General features: G+C 40.5%; 1 protein-coding gene across 1 annotated transcript; it reads left to right on the top strand.

Annotated features, from left to right (window-relative positions):
* Window positions 1-1095: 1095 nt before the first annotated feature.
* On the top strand, window positions 1096-17051 carry LOC122547042 (zinc transporter 1-like; the record flags this gene model as incomplete). The annotated part of the gene is made up of 3 exons (XM_043685638.1): window positions 1096-3687; window positions 15326-15330; window positions 17046-17051. Coding segments are annotated over exons 1-3 (642 nt in total), but the record flags the coding sequence as incomplete, so codon positions are not given.
* Window positions 17052-17230: the final 179 nt, after the last annotated feature.

Here is a 17230-nt window from a genome sequence, read left to right as displayed (position 1 = left end):
TTGGAGGGTGCTTTTTGTATGGAATGAGCTGCTACAATTACAACATTTAAAAGGTATCTGGATGAGTATACCAATAGGAAGGGTTTAGAGGGGTATGGGCCAATTGCTGGAAAAATGCGACTAGATTAATTAAGATATCTGGTAAGCATGTAGGAGTTGGACCGAAGGGTCTGTTTCCGTGCTGCGCATCTCTTAGACTTCCCATCACTGCGCAATGTAGTTATAAGAAAATGTGTCCCAAGTTTTCCTGGGAAAGTGTACCATTACAAAGGCGCGTTTATGTCGTAGGAAGTCTTGAACAATGCAGGAGAACAAATAAGATGGAATGATTTATGCTATTGTGTCACTCTCTGGCACCACCCACGATAAGGTAACGTTCATAGAACTCGTTCTGATTAAAATCAAAGGCAGTCACGATTTTCCTGCGTTCAAGCCAGTTTTCACAATGCCATGTCTTAGACTCAAAAATAATGGCGCTCGTGACCTGTAAATTATTTCTCAAGTTTCGTAACAGATCTTTCGACAAGTTTCCTATTGGCCTGACCTCAACTTGCTGATTAGACGAAATGATTGTTGACAGGAACCATCATAGGTTATAACCCGCCATGAATAACTGTTTTCCTGCATTCCTAGTTAAGAGTTCTGCGTGTAAGGTTTTCGAATAATTTATTTCACACCATCCATTCAACACACAATTCCACACCAAAAGCTTTAGAGGTCTAAACTCAAGTAACTGGCCCCTGAGGTTTACCAACGACTGCAGTGTTTTGCAGCTATCACAATGATCAGAATTGCACTGATACCACCATTATAGGGTAATGAGCTCAGATGAAACTAATGCCCTGGCTGATGTTTCCCCCAGACCTCTAAACACGTAAACGTCGTCTGTTGCCCCCAGGGTGGCAGAGCTCTAAGTAAACTGGGTAGCACGTCATCCGACTGTAGCACTCAACTCCAGGGATTACTAGGTACCCAATATCTTCGCATTCCTATTTCACCCCACCGTAACGTTCACCTTTCCTCTCAACATTTAAAAAAAGTCAGTCTCTAATTGGTAAAAGTGGAAGATTTGTCAATTTGATTTACGGAAACATTCCACAATGATACAATGCTGTAAGTTCCTTAAATGACTAAGTATCACCAAGTAAGCGAGCTAGTTAGTTCAGGTCAATAAACTCCCCGCGAGAATGTCACGTTCAACTATCTCCTGTTAAACGAATTGGACAAGTGAAATTTGCATATTTGAGAAACTTTAATTAAATTTGGCATTTAATCACAAAATAGGGAACTAGTTATTTAGCCAATATCCAATTGTCACAGATTTTGCAACACAAAGTATTTCTACTCAAACTGACAACGCCTGTCATCAAAACTCCATTTATTCCAATCCCATTTCCAGCATTTAGCCCGTATGCTATGCGGTTTTAAGTGCTCATCTACATAGTTCTATAACATTTTGAGGCTTCCTGCCTCTCCAGTGAGTTCCAGATAACTACAACCCTCTGAAGAAAAAGGGTATTAAAATCCCCTTTAAATCTTCTGCTCCTTACCTTAAAACTGTGCCCCCTGGTTTCTACCTATGTAGAACTTCAGAACTTTGCACATCTCAATCAGACCCCTCCTTAGAATTCTTTGGAAAACAATTTAATTTATCCAGTCTCTTTTCACAGCCCAATCGCTGCAGCCCAGGCAACATCCTTGTGAATCTGTTCTGTACCCTCACGTGCAATCACATCCTTATGAGAAGGGAGTCAGTTATCTGGATAGCTTGTTTGTGATGAAAGGCGATGCCAACTATGTGGATTCAATTCTTACAGTGGCTGAGATTACTCATTTCGAATCTCTCTCCCCTTATCTGAGGATGGTAGGACTATGGCGACATTACCTTCCTACAGTCTGGCGACCAGAACTGCACACAGTACTCCAGACCGCCTAACTAATATCTTACACAGTTCCATCACAGCCTCCTTACTCTTGTTTTGGACATGAACCCAGAACTTAGTGTACGGTGGCATTTGACAATTAACAAGTAACCTTTAAGCGCCTTAACAAGTTTAGTCTTTATGTTCTAAAATATTAGTTACTGTTTGTTTACGTAGGAACAACAGGTCCGCGCTCGAGTCGTATTTTACTTAACAATTAAGAAAATAATTTAAAGCGTAAAATTATCAAAATAAAGAAATTGTACATATAAACTAAGGCATACAGTTCTATCAAGAGTTTTGTTTAAAACTATTTAAATATTACTATCCACTAATGCTGAGTCACACTAAATATCCTTGATTGCTGTTTGAAGCTTCTTCCCGTTAAGTGTGAAACTATTAAATAGGATGATCTATCAATCATTTCCGAGGTATTTACTTTCCGACAAATAACACCAATCAGCATAGCTCACAGAGTACAATGGCGATGGCCGGCGTCTATTTAATTGATATAATCGCTAGCCAATTAAAAAAACGAAGTCGAGAAGAGTAGCCAATCAAAGGCGGAGTAATGCCAAAGACGAGGCAAGGTCCATTCCAATTGGTTGGCGGTTTGCTTTCGGCTCAATGAGTGATGCTAATGTCACAACGGGTGGGTGGAAGGGAAGGCAAACCCAGCCTTTAAAAACCAACCCGGTGGAGCAGTGCGCAGAGTGGGCGGGATGGAAATGATTGACACCGAAATTGACGAATAAGCATAAAGACTGTACAGCTACAACCAATCGACCTCAGCCACAGGCTGGGTCTGGTGGGTTTGTGGGGGAGGGGGAGACATGGGCCCGTGTTGAAATAGAGGGAGAGAGAGAAAAAAATACCGTGCGCAGAAAGGAAAACTTGCCGGGTGCAAAAGTTTTTTTTGTAAGCGTCTGCATAGTTACGGGTTGGGTGAAACAATGGAACGTCTGTTTTTCTATTCTCTAGAACTTTCGGCTTAGCTCTTCTCCTTCCACTCCCCACCCTGTTTATTTTGTTTTAAATTCTAGCCGTTATTTTAAACGCTAAACGGTCCTTTGTTCCTTGGAACGTTTGTTTTTTTTCCTCTCTCTTGGTCGCTCGCTGTCAGACTGCGGGAAGATGGACTGCGAGCCGAACCGGGCGCGCCTGATGTGCATGTTATGGTTGACATTCGGCTTCTTCGTGGTGGAGGTGGTAGTGAGCCGGCTGACCAGCTCGCTGGCCATGCTGTCCGACTCCTTCCACATGCTGTCAGATGTCATCGCCCTGGTGGTGGCCCTCATCGCCGTGCGCTTCGCCGCCAAGACCCAGTCGACCGCGAAGAACACGTTCGGCTGGATCCGCGCCGAGGTGATGGGAGCGCTGGTCAACGCCGTCTTCCTGACGGCGCTCTGCTTCACCATCGTGCTGGAGGCCATCGAGCGCTTCAGCGAGCCGCGGGAGATCCACAACGCGTTGGTGGTGACCGGGGTCGGCGCCGCCGGGCTCCTGGTCAACCTCCTGGGGCTCTGTATGTTCCACGGCAGCGGCAGTGCCGCCGGCGGAGGAGCGGCCCACGGCCACTCGCACTCCCATTCACACTCTCACTCCAGCTCGGAGAGCGGGGGCCACTGGCTCCGCAAGAAGAAGAGGGCCGAGGCTGGGAAACTGTCCGGCAACGGGACGAGCGTCCGTGACCAGGAGGAGATCAACATCCTCGTCAGCGGCAGCGCCATCAATGGTGTCAACCCCGACAAGCAGGATGTATTCGGTACGTGTGGCGATCGGGGATTCCCCCGCCTTGTCAACGCTAGACGCTAACACCTTTTTTTGTGTATTTTTTTTTGTCAGATGTTGGGGCCAGTCCCGGTGCCCAGCTCACTGGGAACGGGGTCTGCAATCTCAACAAAACAAAACCTGTTCTTTGTGTGGAAAGATCCATTCGTTTCCGTCTGTCCTTTCGCCGTTTGCTTGTAGTAAAGTGCCATGACAGATTTGAACCCGCACCGCAAGCCACTTCTATTTAATTCGAGGCCGCTGTGGCCCGAAAATTCCCAGTGGAGGAAGCACATTTAACCTATTAGGGCTTCACTGGCGATCTTATTTCTGTGGCATTACCTGGCGTTGTTTCAGTATGGTTTGCTTCAGACGACGACGGAGATGATCTCAAGCCACGCAAATAACCAGCTAGCCTTAATTTAAAGGCTAATTTCTAATGGTTCGATTTATACTGTATCCGGCTTGTAGCTAATATCCAGTACTATGTCAGATTCTGCTTCCCCTAACAGCACAGTTGACGGTGGCGGTGAGGTGTGCACAACCTATTTGTAGATATTTTTAAATCAGCCTGTTAAGTGTGACACCAGCCTCTGGCAGGTGGGACTTTAACCCGGAATAAACTTTGTGTACTTTTCAGCATATCCAAACCATTGCCTATGTATTCAGAATTTCCAGTGCCAATTTGATAATTACATGTCAGAGAAAATTTAATTGGAAACTATTTTGCTTTGCTCTAATGCAAGATTCACAGCACATCTGGTATTATGATAGAGCAGTGGTAAAATTAAAAGATCTGATTGACATGAGACCACAAAAGAATTATTGCAGTTTAGTAGGAGGCCATTTGGCTCATTGAAGAGTTGGTGCAGCAACAATAAGTGATTCTCTTGTCTAATCCCTTGCTTTCTCCCATAATCCTGCACATTCTTCATTTTCAAGTCGCAGTCTAACTTTGTGTATTTCACTAGATTTTTGTTTTCTGATAATTGACCTGGTTTCATTAGACTTTCATTTGATTTCAGATTTAATAATTGAATTTTAGTTTAACTCCAATCAAATGCCCTTCAATTATAAATCTAGCGTGTAGATTAATAAACCATTGATATTGTCACTGCCACCAACTCTTTGTAGTGACAGCAGCGTCTGATATTGGGTATAATGCAAGATATTAAGCCTTAATGTTCTGATTTAACTAGTTTAAAATTGGTCAACGTACTGATTGATTGATTACAAAAGAGAATCTGTAAATGGTAATGTACATTAGTGGATAATTGTACATGTAAGCTGCATGTATTTTGAGTTACTTTTGTGGATTCAGGGCGGCAGTGGGGAAAAAAATAGCAGTTGTGTACAGTTTTACAACTCAATTTTACATGTTGCTGCAGTCAGTGTTTATTTCACAAAGTCCATTCTGATCATGTTATTTCACCCTGTCAATGAATTCTTCTATTTCCACTTTTCCTTCATGACATTAGCTAAAATATTCCATACCACTATAAAGGAAAAAGTGGATTTGGTCAACATTTTTTGATGGCTGAGAAATTAATTAACTGGTCACTTTTTTTTAAATTGCTTTTTCTGGGACAAGCAATATGTAGTTGGTTTCAATTGATTGTACTGTACACTTCAAACTTTTTGTGTGCTTGGAAATCTTTTGCATATGATACAAAAGAGAAAAATGCAAATTTTGTTTTAAATATCTGATTTTAAGTGCAAGGTTTCTTTTGGGTTTTTTTTGAGAATGTAATTGATCAGTGGCGTACACTTCTGAATAATGGAGCTGCTGGTATGTGGTGATTAAGTTCTTTATCATGGGTTCATGTTCCCATTCAAACTTTAGTGTTATTGGCTTGTGTTTCTCCTGAGATGTTGGCCCATTTTCAGAGCCTTCTACCTTGTTGTTCTTACTGCATTGTCTTGCCACTCTGTATTTATAGAATAATACAGAATGAAAGGTGCATCAGACCCATTGTTTGTGTGCCAGGTTCTTGAAAGAACAATACAATTAGTCTTGTCCCCTTTCCCTTCTTTCATAGCTCAACAAGCGTTTTCAAGTATTTACCCAATTTTTGTTTAAAAATTATCAAACTTTGTTTCCACCATTTTCAGGGAGTACATTCTGGTTATGATATCCATCAGGCCTTTGGTGCTTTTTTGCAAATTACTTTTTTAAAAAATGTGTATTGTTCCTACTGATTGTCTGTCTGAGCTTCTCATTTTTTGTATCAAAATCTTCCAGGATTTTGAACCCCTTTTGTACCTTCCTTGTACTTTTCCACCCTAAAGATCAAAACCAGTTTCAGTATCCAGCCTTTCTGCATAACTGAAGCCCCCAAATTCCTGGTACTGTTCTGGTAAATCTTTTGTCCAAGGTACTGATGTCCTTCTGAAAGACTGATGCCTAGCATTGAACACTACTCCAGCAACAAAACGCAAAATTAAACCTCAGACAAAAAAAACTCTCTCCATTTCTATTGCCTCTTTTAATTCTTTACACCAAAATACGTTATTCACACTTCTGTTTCAAGGGTACATCTGCTGTGCTTATGTTTGGCAGTCTATTCTCTACAGTTTACTACACTTCCAATGTTTGTTTTACCTTAAGAAAAAAAAAAATTGAAAAGGTAAGCAACGTACTGAAGTCCATGCTGTTAAATACGTTACTCTTTCTGATGTATGTTAATGGAGCACCACTAATGGATTTCCACTCAGTCTGAAAACACCCATTCACCACTATCCTCATCCTTTCCCTTGCATAGCTTTTGATAACTACTTCTAATCCCACAAGCTGTCTTTTTAAAATATAATTAGTCTGATATACTTTGTCGAAGGCCATTTGATAATTCCTAAACACTTCTTTTAACTCTTACTTTATTTAAAAAAAAACTCAATCTGGTTCCTATTTTTGTGCTTCATGCTGTAGCATTTCAACAGGTTTTTCTCATTGGTTTTGTTTGCAGCCTTTATCATTGGACAACTCCTCCACTTTCGGTCACTTTTTTATTATTCTCTTGAACCCATACTCCCATATGTCTGCTAGCTTCTCTGTGTAGTTGTCCTCCAACCAAATGAATGTTTTGTGCAAGCTTCTCATGTGTACGTTATATTCTGAAATTCATTATTGAAATGTTTAAAGGTTCTATCAGTCTTGGTAATGTGAAACCATATTCTTATCTCCATTCTTGTGCAGTACACTAGCAAAAGTTTTGTGCATAAAATGGGTTCCTATTCTATCGCAGAAGATGTTGCGCCTTTTTGATGGTCACATGCTGGCTTTTACCCTTGAGTAGATTTTACCTATTGAGCTCGAAACTTAAAACATTGCATTTTTGATCAATTTTGTTTTGGGGTGGAATTAATTGCTAGGTTCCTAAAGATGTTGGTTGTCATTTTAAGAAATTAAACAAAACAGAGCAGAAAACTGAACTTTGAGAGATGTTTACATAAAATTCATAATGCTTTTGACAATCTTCAATAAAGTCAAGGCAAGCCTAACTCTGGTGGAGCCAGCTACCTAGGGTTGTTGAAATGTGTATGAGATTTTAAAAGCAAACAGTCGTCTTAGACAGGATATATGAAAGATTAGTGAAAGTTGAAGATCAAATACAACGTGGCTTAACTAGTGGAATAAGCTAGCATGAACTGCTAATCATTATGGTTTAGATATTTTAGAATCAACCTGGTCAGAAGTTATGACACCTAGGGGCAGCATGGTGGCACAGTGGTTAGCGCTCCTGCCTCACAGCACAGGGGACCTGTGTTCGATTCTTCTAGTCTCTGACTCCTGTAGTCTACATGCTTTCCTCCGCATATTTTCCACCATTTCTGTGTGGGTTTCCTCCACAATCTAGGGATGTATAAGCTTGCTTCATTAGTCATGGGGAAATGCAGGGTTACAGGGATAGAGGTGGGTCTAGGTGGGATTCTCTTGGAGGGTAGGTGTATACTTGATATGCCAACTGGCATTCTGATTCTGAAACCTCTGGAGTACATGGGACTTGAACCCAGATCTCCTGGTTGGGGTTGGGACATTACTATGCCACAGTATTATTACACTGTACAATTTCAGTTATCACTGTACTTGATTCTCCATAGAATCAGGATTCTCCACTATAGCAGTATGTTTTGATTTGTCTAAACTGTTGCATGCATTTATTCCATCATTTGAGTTGGCATCTTCTGATCAAGTGTAATATGAAATATTCATGCTTTTAAAAATTAAATTTGTGAAATAAAGAATATATCCAGAAGAAGGACAAAATATGTATCAGTCACCTTTCAATAAGGAGCTAGCATACTTATCATTTAAAGATGGTTCTAATTCTTAGTTATTGGAGACTCTCCAGCCCAGAAAAATCCAAAACTGCCCTTGCTCAGTCTGTATTATCCACTGCTTCAAATTTTAATAAACTTTCTCTTTTGAAAAATGCAAGTATCTACTTGCTAACCCCTGGCCAAAGTTTGTGCTCCATTAACATTTCCCTACATCGATTTGGTTTTTTTTTAGTACATAGATTTGTAATCATCCTGCAGAGTGAACTCTCTCTGCATCCTTTCAAATCCATGAATCCTGACTGAGAAGAATTTGCAGTTTGAAAGAGTTCTAATCTCTACTCTGGTTTTTTTTAAGATAAAAGAAACCTTTTGTGGATGCATGGTCTTTGTAATGTCTTTTGAAGAAATAGAACTATAAATAACTTGTTTCAACAGCTTGCTTGGCTGTATCATATATTTCTTGCAAATGCTTGAGAACCTAGCATATGTAACAGTTCTTCAGATATTGAGTTGAACTCATCTAATGTTAGCTTTGCCCTAATCTTGATGTGCCATTGTACTGCATTATTTCATGAAATTGTAACTTTCATCTTAAATATTTCAGTTAGTTTTAATCAAATTAATACTAATAGTGAAACACCTATAATGTCCAGACTTGATTATTCTTTAATTTGGTTGAATATTTTGTTTTGAATATGTTATCAGGTGACAAAATAGAAATCTGTCATACTATATATTTTGCTAAGATGATTTTGTCAGGTTAGAATATTAAGTGAAGGACTAACCTTTTTTCAGAGGGTGAAGTAAGAACTACTGCACAACAGTTTGATCACACTGTTGTATCATAGACAGATTCCAAGAATATACTTGAAATATATGCAGTCAATTTTGTTATTTTTGATATACCCTGAATGACCTAGTTGTTATTTAATGTCCCCAAATCATAGCCAGAACCTGATGACAACAGTTGCATTTTGTGTAGACCAAGTTAGTTTTGTAGGTAAATGACTGCAATCTTGTTGTCACCTACCCTTTCTCCCCTGGGCTACAACATGTACCTTTTTTGATTAATAAAACTTTTCATTTGAGGCAATTTGTATATGATTTTGCAATCAAATTATGAAATGTATGTCACTCTTCATATTTTTGATTTGATAAATAAAATCCAAATGTGAAAGATTTGCCTGTGAAACTTACAGAACTTGTTCCCAAATTCTATTCCATAAGTGTACAAAATTAGCAGAATCAATACAGAAACAGACATCATTATAATATTATTGCAAGCTCTTAAGACATGCTGTTTGTGGTTTGATTTTAAGTATATTTAACAGGATGACACAGCTTACAAATCTAGCATGTGAAGTTGGGCTCTAGTCAGTTTAGTTGTTTAACGTCTTCTGATAAGATTTGCAAACAGTTTTCATAATACAAATATATGAACAAGGATCAGAAACTAGTTGTTCAGCACTTAGGGATGTGCTTCATCATCTCAAGACCCTGGCTGATATGATTGTAACCTCAAATTCCTATCCCTGCCTACCCCCTAAAGCTTTCCCACTTTTCTTACAAGTAATCCACTCATCTCTGCCTTTAAAAATATTTTAAAGACCTTTTTCCTGAAAAGGTGATGCAAACTGATTTCAAAGAGTCTTAACTCGTAGAGTCAGTCATAGAGTTGTGTAGCATGGAAAAAGACCCTTTGATCTAACTTGTCCATGACATCCAGATATCCTAAATTAATCTTCCAGTTCCTTTTGCCAGGATTTGTCTCATAGCCCTCTAAACCTTTCCTATTCATGTACCCATCCAGATGCTTCTTAAATGTGGTAATTGTACCAGCCCCACCACTTCCTCTGGTAGTTCATTCCACATGCACCAGCCTCTGCATGGGAAAAGTTGTCCCTTGGGTCACTTTTTATAAATCTTTCTCCTCATATACACTCTACCTGGGGGAAAATACCTTGGCTATTCCATTCTATCCATGCCCCTCATGGTTTTATAAACAATTATATGGTCATCCTTTAATGCTCCAGGGAAAATAGCCCCAGCCTATTCAGCCTCTTCCTACAGCTCAAACTCTCCAACGCTGGTAACATCCTTGCGAATCCTTTCTGTAACCTTTTCATGTTTTACAACATGCTTTCTATTAGCAGGGAGGCCAGAATTGCTTGCAGTGTTCTAAAAGTGGCCTAACCAATGTCCTCTACAATTGCAACTTGACCTCCCCACTCCGTACTCTGTGCACTGACCAACAAAAGCAAGCATATCAAACGCTGACTTCACTATCTGTGACTCCACTTTCAAGGAACGATGAGCCTCTCTCGGGTCTCTCTTCAGCAACACTCCCTAGGACCTTACCATTAAGATGTGTAAGTCCTACCCTGATTTGCCTTTGCAAAATGCAGCATCTCACATTTATCTAAATTAAACTCCATCTGCCACTCTTTTTGGTTCCATTGGCCTATCTGATCAAGATCACATTGTACTGAGGTACCCTTCTTTGCTGTCCTCTACACCTTTTTGAATTTGTCATCTGCAAACTTACTAACAATACCTCATATGCTAATATCCAAATAATTTTTAATAAATGATTAAAATCAATTGACCCAGCACTGATCCTTGTGGCACACCACTGGTCACAGGCCTCCAGTCTGAAAAGCAACCCTCCACTGTCAGCCCCTCTTTTCTATCTTTTGAGTCAGTTGCATATCCAATGGATAGTTCTCCCTGTATTCCATGTGATCTAACCTTGCTACTCTGTGGGAAAAGATTTTTACATCCATCTATTTATTATGGGCAGTCTGCTTTTTTTTTTAAACCATGAATCCTCATTTTAGATCCTTCAAATGGGAATGTTTACCTTGTCAACATCCCTCAGGATCTGATACGTTTCAATCAAGTCGTCTCTTATGTTCCAACCTCCACCAGTTACAAGCCCAGCATGTTTAATTTTCTCAGAGCATGCACGTTCCAGATATTAATTTGATAAACTGTCTTTGAATTGCTTCCAATGCATTTATGTCCTCTAAGGTGACCAGTACTATAGACAGTAATTCAGATCTGTTCTGTCTAACTGAAGCATTTTTGTTTTCATTCCATTCCCTTTGAAACAATGTACTTGCTGTATCAGCATATTAGCATTTTTGCAATCCATATACATGACACCTAGATTCCTCTGCATCTCCAAGCTCTGCAATGTCTCCTCATTTAGATATGTTCTTTTATTCTTCTGGCCAAAATGAATAGTTTCATGTTTTTTCACATTTATATTGTATTTGCCACATCTTTGCCCACTCACGTAAACTATCTTCATATAGCTTCCTTGCATCTACTTCACTACTTGCTTTCCCACCTATCTTGTGTTCTGGTGAATAATTCCCAATTGGATTACTTCTATTCAATTACTGCTTTCTAAAGTTCTACTTGAAATTACAGTAGTTTGGATGATCCATAATGTGAGGTATGAGGAATGGACCTAATTGAGTAACTTTCTTTTCCAGACATGACAGTTATGTTCCCCTGCCCCAGAATTCTTTCAGGGAATAAGGGAGTGGGATTAGCTGAATTACTTTTGCAGAACACTGGCACTAACTGGTTTACAACACACACCATCCTATGATTCAGTGGATAGAAATATTTTTCACAAATGCATTTTTGTAATGTGTGGTGTCAGACCATCGCATTACCCCTGCCCTCTGGTATACAATGGCATTGCCATCATAGAATTTCCAATCTTCACTATCCTGAGGGTCACCATTGGCTACGTGCTAGCCAAATCACACTCCTCCTACAGATGATTTAGCTAGTAGAATCATTGAAATTGTGTTCTGCAGCAAGTGCATACGTGAAGAATAAGAGTGACCAGGGAGAAAGTAGAGCAGATCAGGGATAGCATAGGGAACTTGTACGTGCAGCCTGAGCAGATAGGAGAAGCCCTGAAAGTTTTTTTTTTTTTTTTGCCTCTGTTTTCACTAAGGAAAGGGACCTTGTTGTGAATGAAAACTTTGAGGAGCTGGGATATGGGCTCGAACAGATTAAGATTGATAAAATTGATGTGTTGTTCACCAAAAATTTACATTCAGTCCCCAGGATACAGGATGTATCCTAGGTGCTCTGGGAAGTGAAAAAGGAGGTTGCTAAGCTGGTGGTGAAGATCTTTGCTTCCTCACTTTGCACAAGAGTCATACAGGAGGCTTGGAAGGAAGCGAATGTTGTTTCCCTTTTCAAGAAAGGGAATCTGGAAATCCCTGGCAATGCCAGGCGGCACCACACTTTTCAACTCTGGTCTCCAGCATTTGCAGTCCTCACTTTCTCCCAATTACAGGCCAGTCAGTCTTGCATCTGTGGTCAGCAATTGAGGGATAGGATTTATGACCATTTGGAAAAGCATAGTGTGATTAAAGACAGTCTGCATGGCTTTGAGGGGCAGGTTGTGCCGAACTAATCTTTATGGAGCTCTTCAAGGAGATGACAATACTGCTTGACCTTCAACCTGTCGATGTGTATATGGACTTCAGCAAGGCACTTGATAAGGTTCCCTATGGTAGGCTCGCTCCTAAAGTCAGGAGGTATGGGATACAGGGAGATTTGGCTATCTGGATTCCGAATCGCTTGGCTGATAAAGCAGAGTGTGGTTGTGGATGGAAAGTATTCTGTCTGGAGGTCAGTGTTGAGTGGAGGGCTCTGTTCTTGAGCCTCTGCTCTTCGTAGTTTTATAAATGACTTGGATGAGGAGGTTGATAACTTTGCAGATGACAAAGGTTGGAGGTGCTGTTGATACTATCAAGGGCTATTGCAGGCTGCAGTGTGACATAGACAGGATGCAGAGCTGGGTTGAGAAATGGTAGATGGAGTTCAACCTGGATAAATGCGGAGTGATGCACTTTGGAAGGTCTAACTTGAATGCTGGATGTAGGATTAAAGACCAGATTCTTGGCAGTGTGGAGGAATAGAGGAATCTTGGTGTTCAAGTACATAGATCCCTCAAAGTTGCCACCCAAGTGGATAGGGTTGTTAAGAAAGCATATGGTGTTTTGGCTTTCATTTAACAGGGGGATTGAGTTTAAGAGCCACGAGGTTTTGCTACAGCTGTAGAAGTCCCGGGTGAGACCATAGTTGGAATATTGTGTCCAGTTCTGGTCTCCCTACTTTTTAGGAAATATACAGAGGCTTTGGAGAGGGTGCAAAGAAGATTTAGCAGGATGCTGCCTGGACTGGAGGGCTTGCCTTATGAAGAGAGGTTGACTAAGGTCGGACATTTCTCTCTGGAGAGAAGGAGGAAGAGAGGTGACCTGATCAAGGTATGCAAGGTAATGAGAGGCATGGATAGAGTCAGTAGCCAGAGACTCTTCCCCAGGGCAGGATTGACTGAGACGAGGGGTCATAGTTTTAAGATGTTAGGAAGGTATAGAGGAGATGTCAGAGGAAGGTTCTTTTATGCAGAGAGTTGTGAATGCATGGAATGCTTTGCCAGCGGTGGTGGTGGAAGCAGAGTCATTGGGGACATTTAAGTGCCTGCTGGACATGCACATGGACAGCAGTGAATTGAGGGGTGCATAGGTAAGTTATTTTGTTTTATATTAGGATTAATCCTCTGCACAACATCACAGGCTGAAGGGCCTGTTCTGTGCTGTACTGTTCTATGTTCTAAGTGCCTTATGCTGATCTCCACAATACACTAACTTTGATTTGTGCACTGTATCAACACTTGAGCTCAGTAGCATCTAAAATGAAGTGCCCAACTGACATGAATGTGTTTATTATTGTTCTTTCATTGCTGTTAGGCCACGTTCTTTGGAACTGGGGGAAAAAAAATGTTGATCTTGTAAATTTTTGCTGTACTCCATTTGCAGAATATTATCTGGGTGTCTCTGGTTAGAGTAGACAATGTTCTTTTGAAATGAGTTTAGTGGGAAGGGGTATGGAACTCTGCCCCAAAAGTAGTGGTTGCTAGCTCCGTTGATGCTTTAAGTCTGAGGTCAATAGAACTTTTCTGTCCAAAAGTACAAAATAAAGTAGGCTAGAGATGTAGATTCATCCTGATCTCATTGATTAAAGGAAAATAATTGAAAGGCCAAATTGTTTGTTCCTCTAACTTATATCTAACAGTACTGTAGAAGTACCTTTTTTTAATTAAAACTGCAGCTATTTTAAAAATAATACTCCAAATATTCCAGGTTATAAGGTCCACTGGGGGTGGGGATGTGCAATGATGGGAGGAAAAATCTGTCATAAAGGATTGAAATCACTTCAGAGATAAAGATGATATCATGAGGTAAGCAGATAGTGAAATCTTTGCTTGGGAATATGAAGTGTAGGCTGTAATCTATCAAAATAATTTAAACAGCCCTCTTAATGAGGTTAATTTTGTTCAAAATGTTTTGAATGCAGAATAGTGTATAAGCCATCTGTTAGCTGTGATAAAGTGACTGACTGACTGATTAAATGTGGAGATTGATAAGTATGTAGTTTTGTGGAGGTTGGGATTAACTTTAACACAGACTGGGATAAGTGGACAAGCGTATGTCAGGAAAAAGTCTGAATTTGAGAATTCAAGATATTTTTATGCAACAGTATCTTGTGACATGGCTCCTTCGTGCCTTTTGGATTTAATGAGTCACATAATTAACAGCCTTTTTGTAATTTGAACATTTATTGAATACCATGATTGAATGCAATGGAGTGTTATAAGAAATGCATAGGCATTTGGCTTACTGAGTCAGCTCTGCTGTTCAGTACAATCGTAACTCTTTATCCACTATCCGTTTAGTCCTAAGAACTATCGCAACATTTTTCTTAAGTCTTCAATGTTTTGGCTCATCAACTTCCTGTGGCAGAGAGTTCCACCGATTCGCCACTCTGGGTGAAGAAATTTCTCTTTTGTGCAAATAGGCCTGCCACTTCTGCAAGTGAGTCCTGGTTCTGGACTTTGCATCACTGTGAGCCTCCTTTCTGCATCTGCCCTGTCTAAACCTGTTACAATTTAATTGGTTTCTGAGATTGCATTCTCCTGCCCCTACCCCAAATTCTACCGAATAAAGTCCTAACTGATACAGTCTCTTCATACTTCAGTCTGGCCATCCCAGAATCGCTTTTGTAAACCTTTTACGGCACTATCTCAATAGGCCAAGATAAGGAGACCAAAACTGCACATAACACCAGTTTTGATCTCACTAATACTTTGTACAGCTACAGCAAGACATCCTTGTTTCTGTACTTTTGCTTTGAAGACAAATGTTCCATTTGCTGCCTTCATTGCCAGCTGCACCTGAATGCTTGCTTACTTTTAGTAACTGGTGCATCACACATTTTGGGTCTCTGCATCATCCCTTCCCCAATTTATCACTATTCAGGTAATCTACTTTTATCCAAAATAGATAATTTCCTTTTTTGAAAAGGTGTATATACATTCCAATTCTCCTATCACCTGACATCTGCTGTAAAATGAGGAAACATGTAAATTAATAAAATGACAATGTCAGTGAAAGGAGTTTAAAATAATTCGGTGATTTTTACACTCGTGATGGAGAGGGATATGTGTGTACTACAGGGCAAGAGTTATAGCTGGGGTCAGGGAAATTATGATGCGGTGAGGCATGACTTAGGATGTGTGGCTTGGAAAAGTAGACTCCAAGGCAAGAGTGTAAATGATATGTGGAACTTGTTCAAGGGGCAACTATTGAGTGTCCTTGATAATTATGTACCTGTCAGGCAGAGAGGAAAGGGTCGTGCGAGGGAGCCGTGGTTTAATAAGGAATTGGAATCCCTTGTTAAATGGAAGAGGGCGGCCTATCTCAAGATGAGACATGAAGGTTCAATTGGGGCGATTGAGAGTTATAGGGTAGCCAGGAAGGACCTGAAGAGAGAGCTAAAAGCAGCAAGGAGGGGACATGAAAGGTCCTTAGTAGATAGGATTAGGGAAAACCCTAAGGCTTTCTATAGGTATGTTAGGAATAAAAGAATGACTAGGGTAGGAATAGGTCCAGTCAAGGATAGTAGGGGGAAGTTGCGTGTGGAGGCAGAAGAGATTGCGGAGACACTGAATGAATACTTTTCTTCAGTATTCACTCAGGAACAGGGCATTGTTGTCGATGAGGACACACACATAGATAAACAGACACACACACACACTTACACACACACACACACAGTCACACACATAGATAAACAGACACACACACACACTTACACACACACACACTCACACTCACACACACAGATAGACAGACACACACACAGACAGACACACACACAGACAGACAGACACACACACAGACAGACACACACACACAGACACACACAGACAGACACAGACACACACACACACACACACACAGACACAGACACACACACAGACACACAGTGAAGAGAGAACAGCTGACTGCATACCCTGACCTGCAGATGCAGCTGGCTAAATCCAAAAGTTATCCAGACTCATGTTATGTTAAAAACAAAGGTTGTGGTTAAAAATATCCTTTCACAACCTTAAAATGATCTTTCCAGCCAATCAAAGCACTGCTGCTTTATGAGTTACACGGCAATTTGCCATCAGCAGCCCTCCCCAATAGGAAGAAAAAGGTCGATGTCGGTTCAGGGATCAATACTGGCCCAAGGACTGCTCTCCTCTGAGCTCCAGGGTGGGGCTGGGTAGGCCGCGGTGGGATTATTTCTTTTTGCTCTTTGTTATATTATAGTGGAAGCACTGTTATTCAGAATTTTTAATTTCTTTGTATTTTCTAAATTATTACCATAATTTCGTACTTTTGAATTTCTGTAATGCTAAACTTTCTATTTCTTTATTATTCTATTTTTTTCCCGAAGAATTTGTACAGAAGATTCCATACTTAAGCACATTGGCACCTAAGGCAGTGTTCTCAGTGGTGATTGTAAACTTTTCACTGTATTCATGTGAGTGACAATAAAGCTAATTCAATTCAATCTTTTCTCGTTGGAGCATTGGAGGCTGAGGGGTGACCTGACAGAGGTTTATAAAATAATGAGGGGCATGCAGAGGGTGAATAGCCAAGGTTATGGAGTCCCAAACTAGAGGTGAGAGGGGAAAGAGAGAAAAAGGACCTGAGGGGCAACTTTTTCATGCAGAGGGTGGTACGTGTGTGGAATGGGCTGCCAGAGGAAGTGGTGGAGGCTGGTACAATTGCAATATTTAAAAGGATGGGTATATGAATAGGAAAGCTTTAGAGGGATATGGGCCAAGTGCTGGTAAGTGGGACTGGATCAGTTTAGGATATCTGGATGGCATG

This window comes from Chiloscyllium plagiosum, unplaced genomic scaffold, assembly GCF_004010195.1.
Source record: "Chiloscyllium plagiosum isolate BGI_BamShark_2017 unplaced genomic scaffold, ASM401019v2 scaf_8734, whole genome shotgun sequence".
NCBI classification, from domain to species: domain Eukaryota; kingdom Metazoa; phylum Chordata; class Chondrichthyes; order Orectolobiformes; family Hemiscylliidae; genus Chiloscyllium; species Chiloscyllium plagiosum.
The sequence above is the reverse complement of the archived record's forward strand: the minus strand, read 5'-3'. Positions and strand labels throughout refer to the sequence as shown.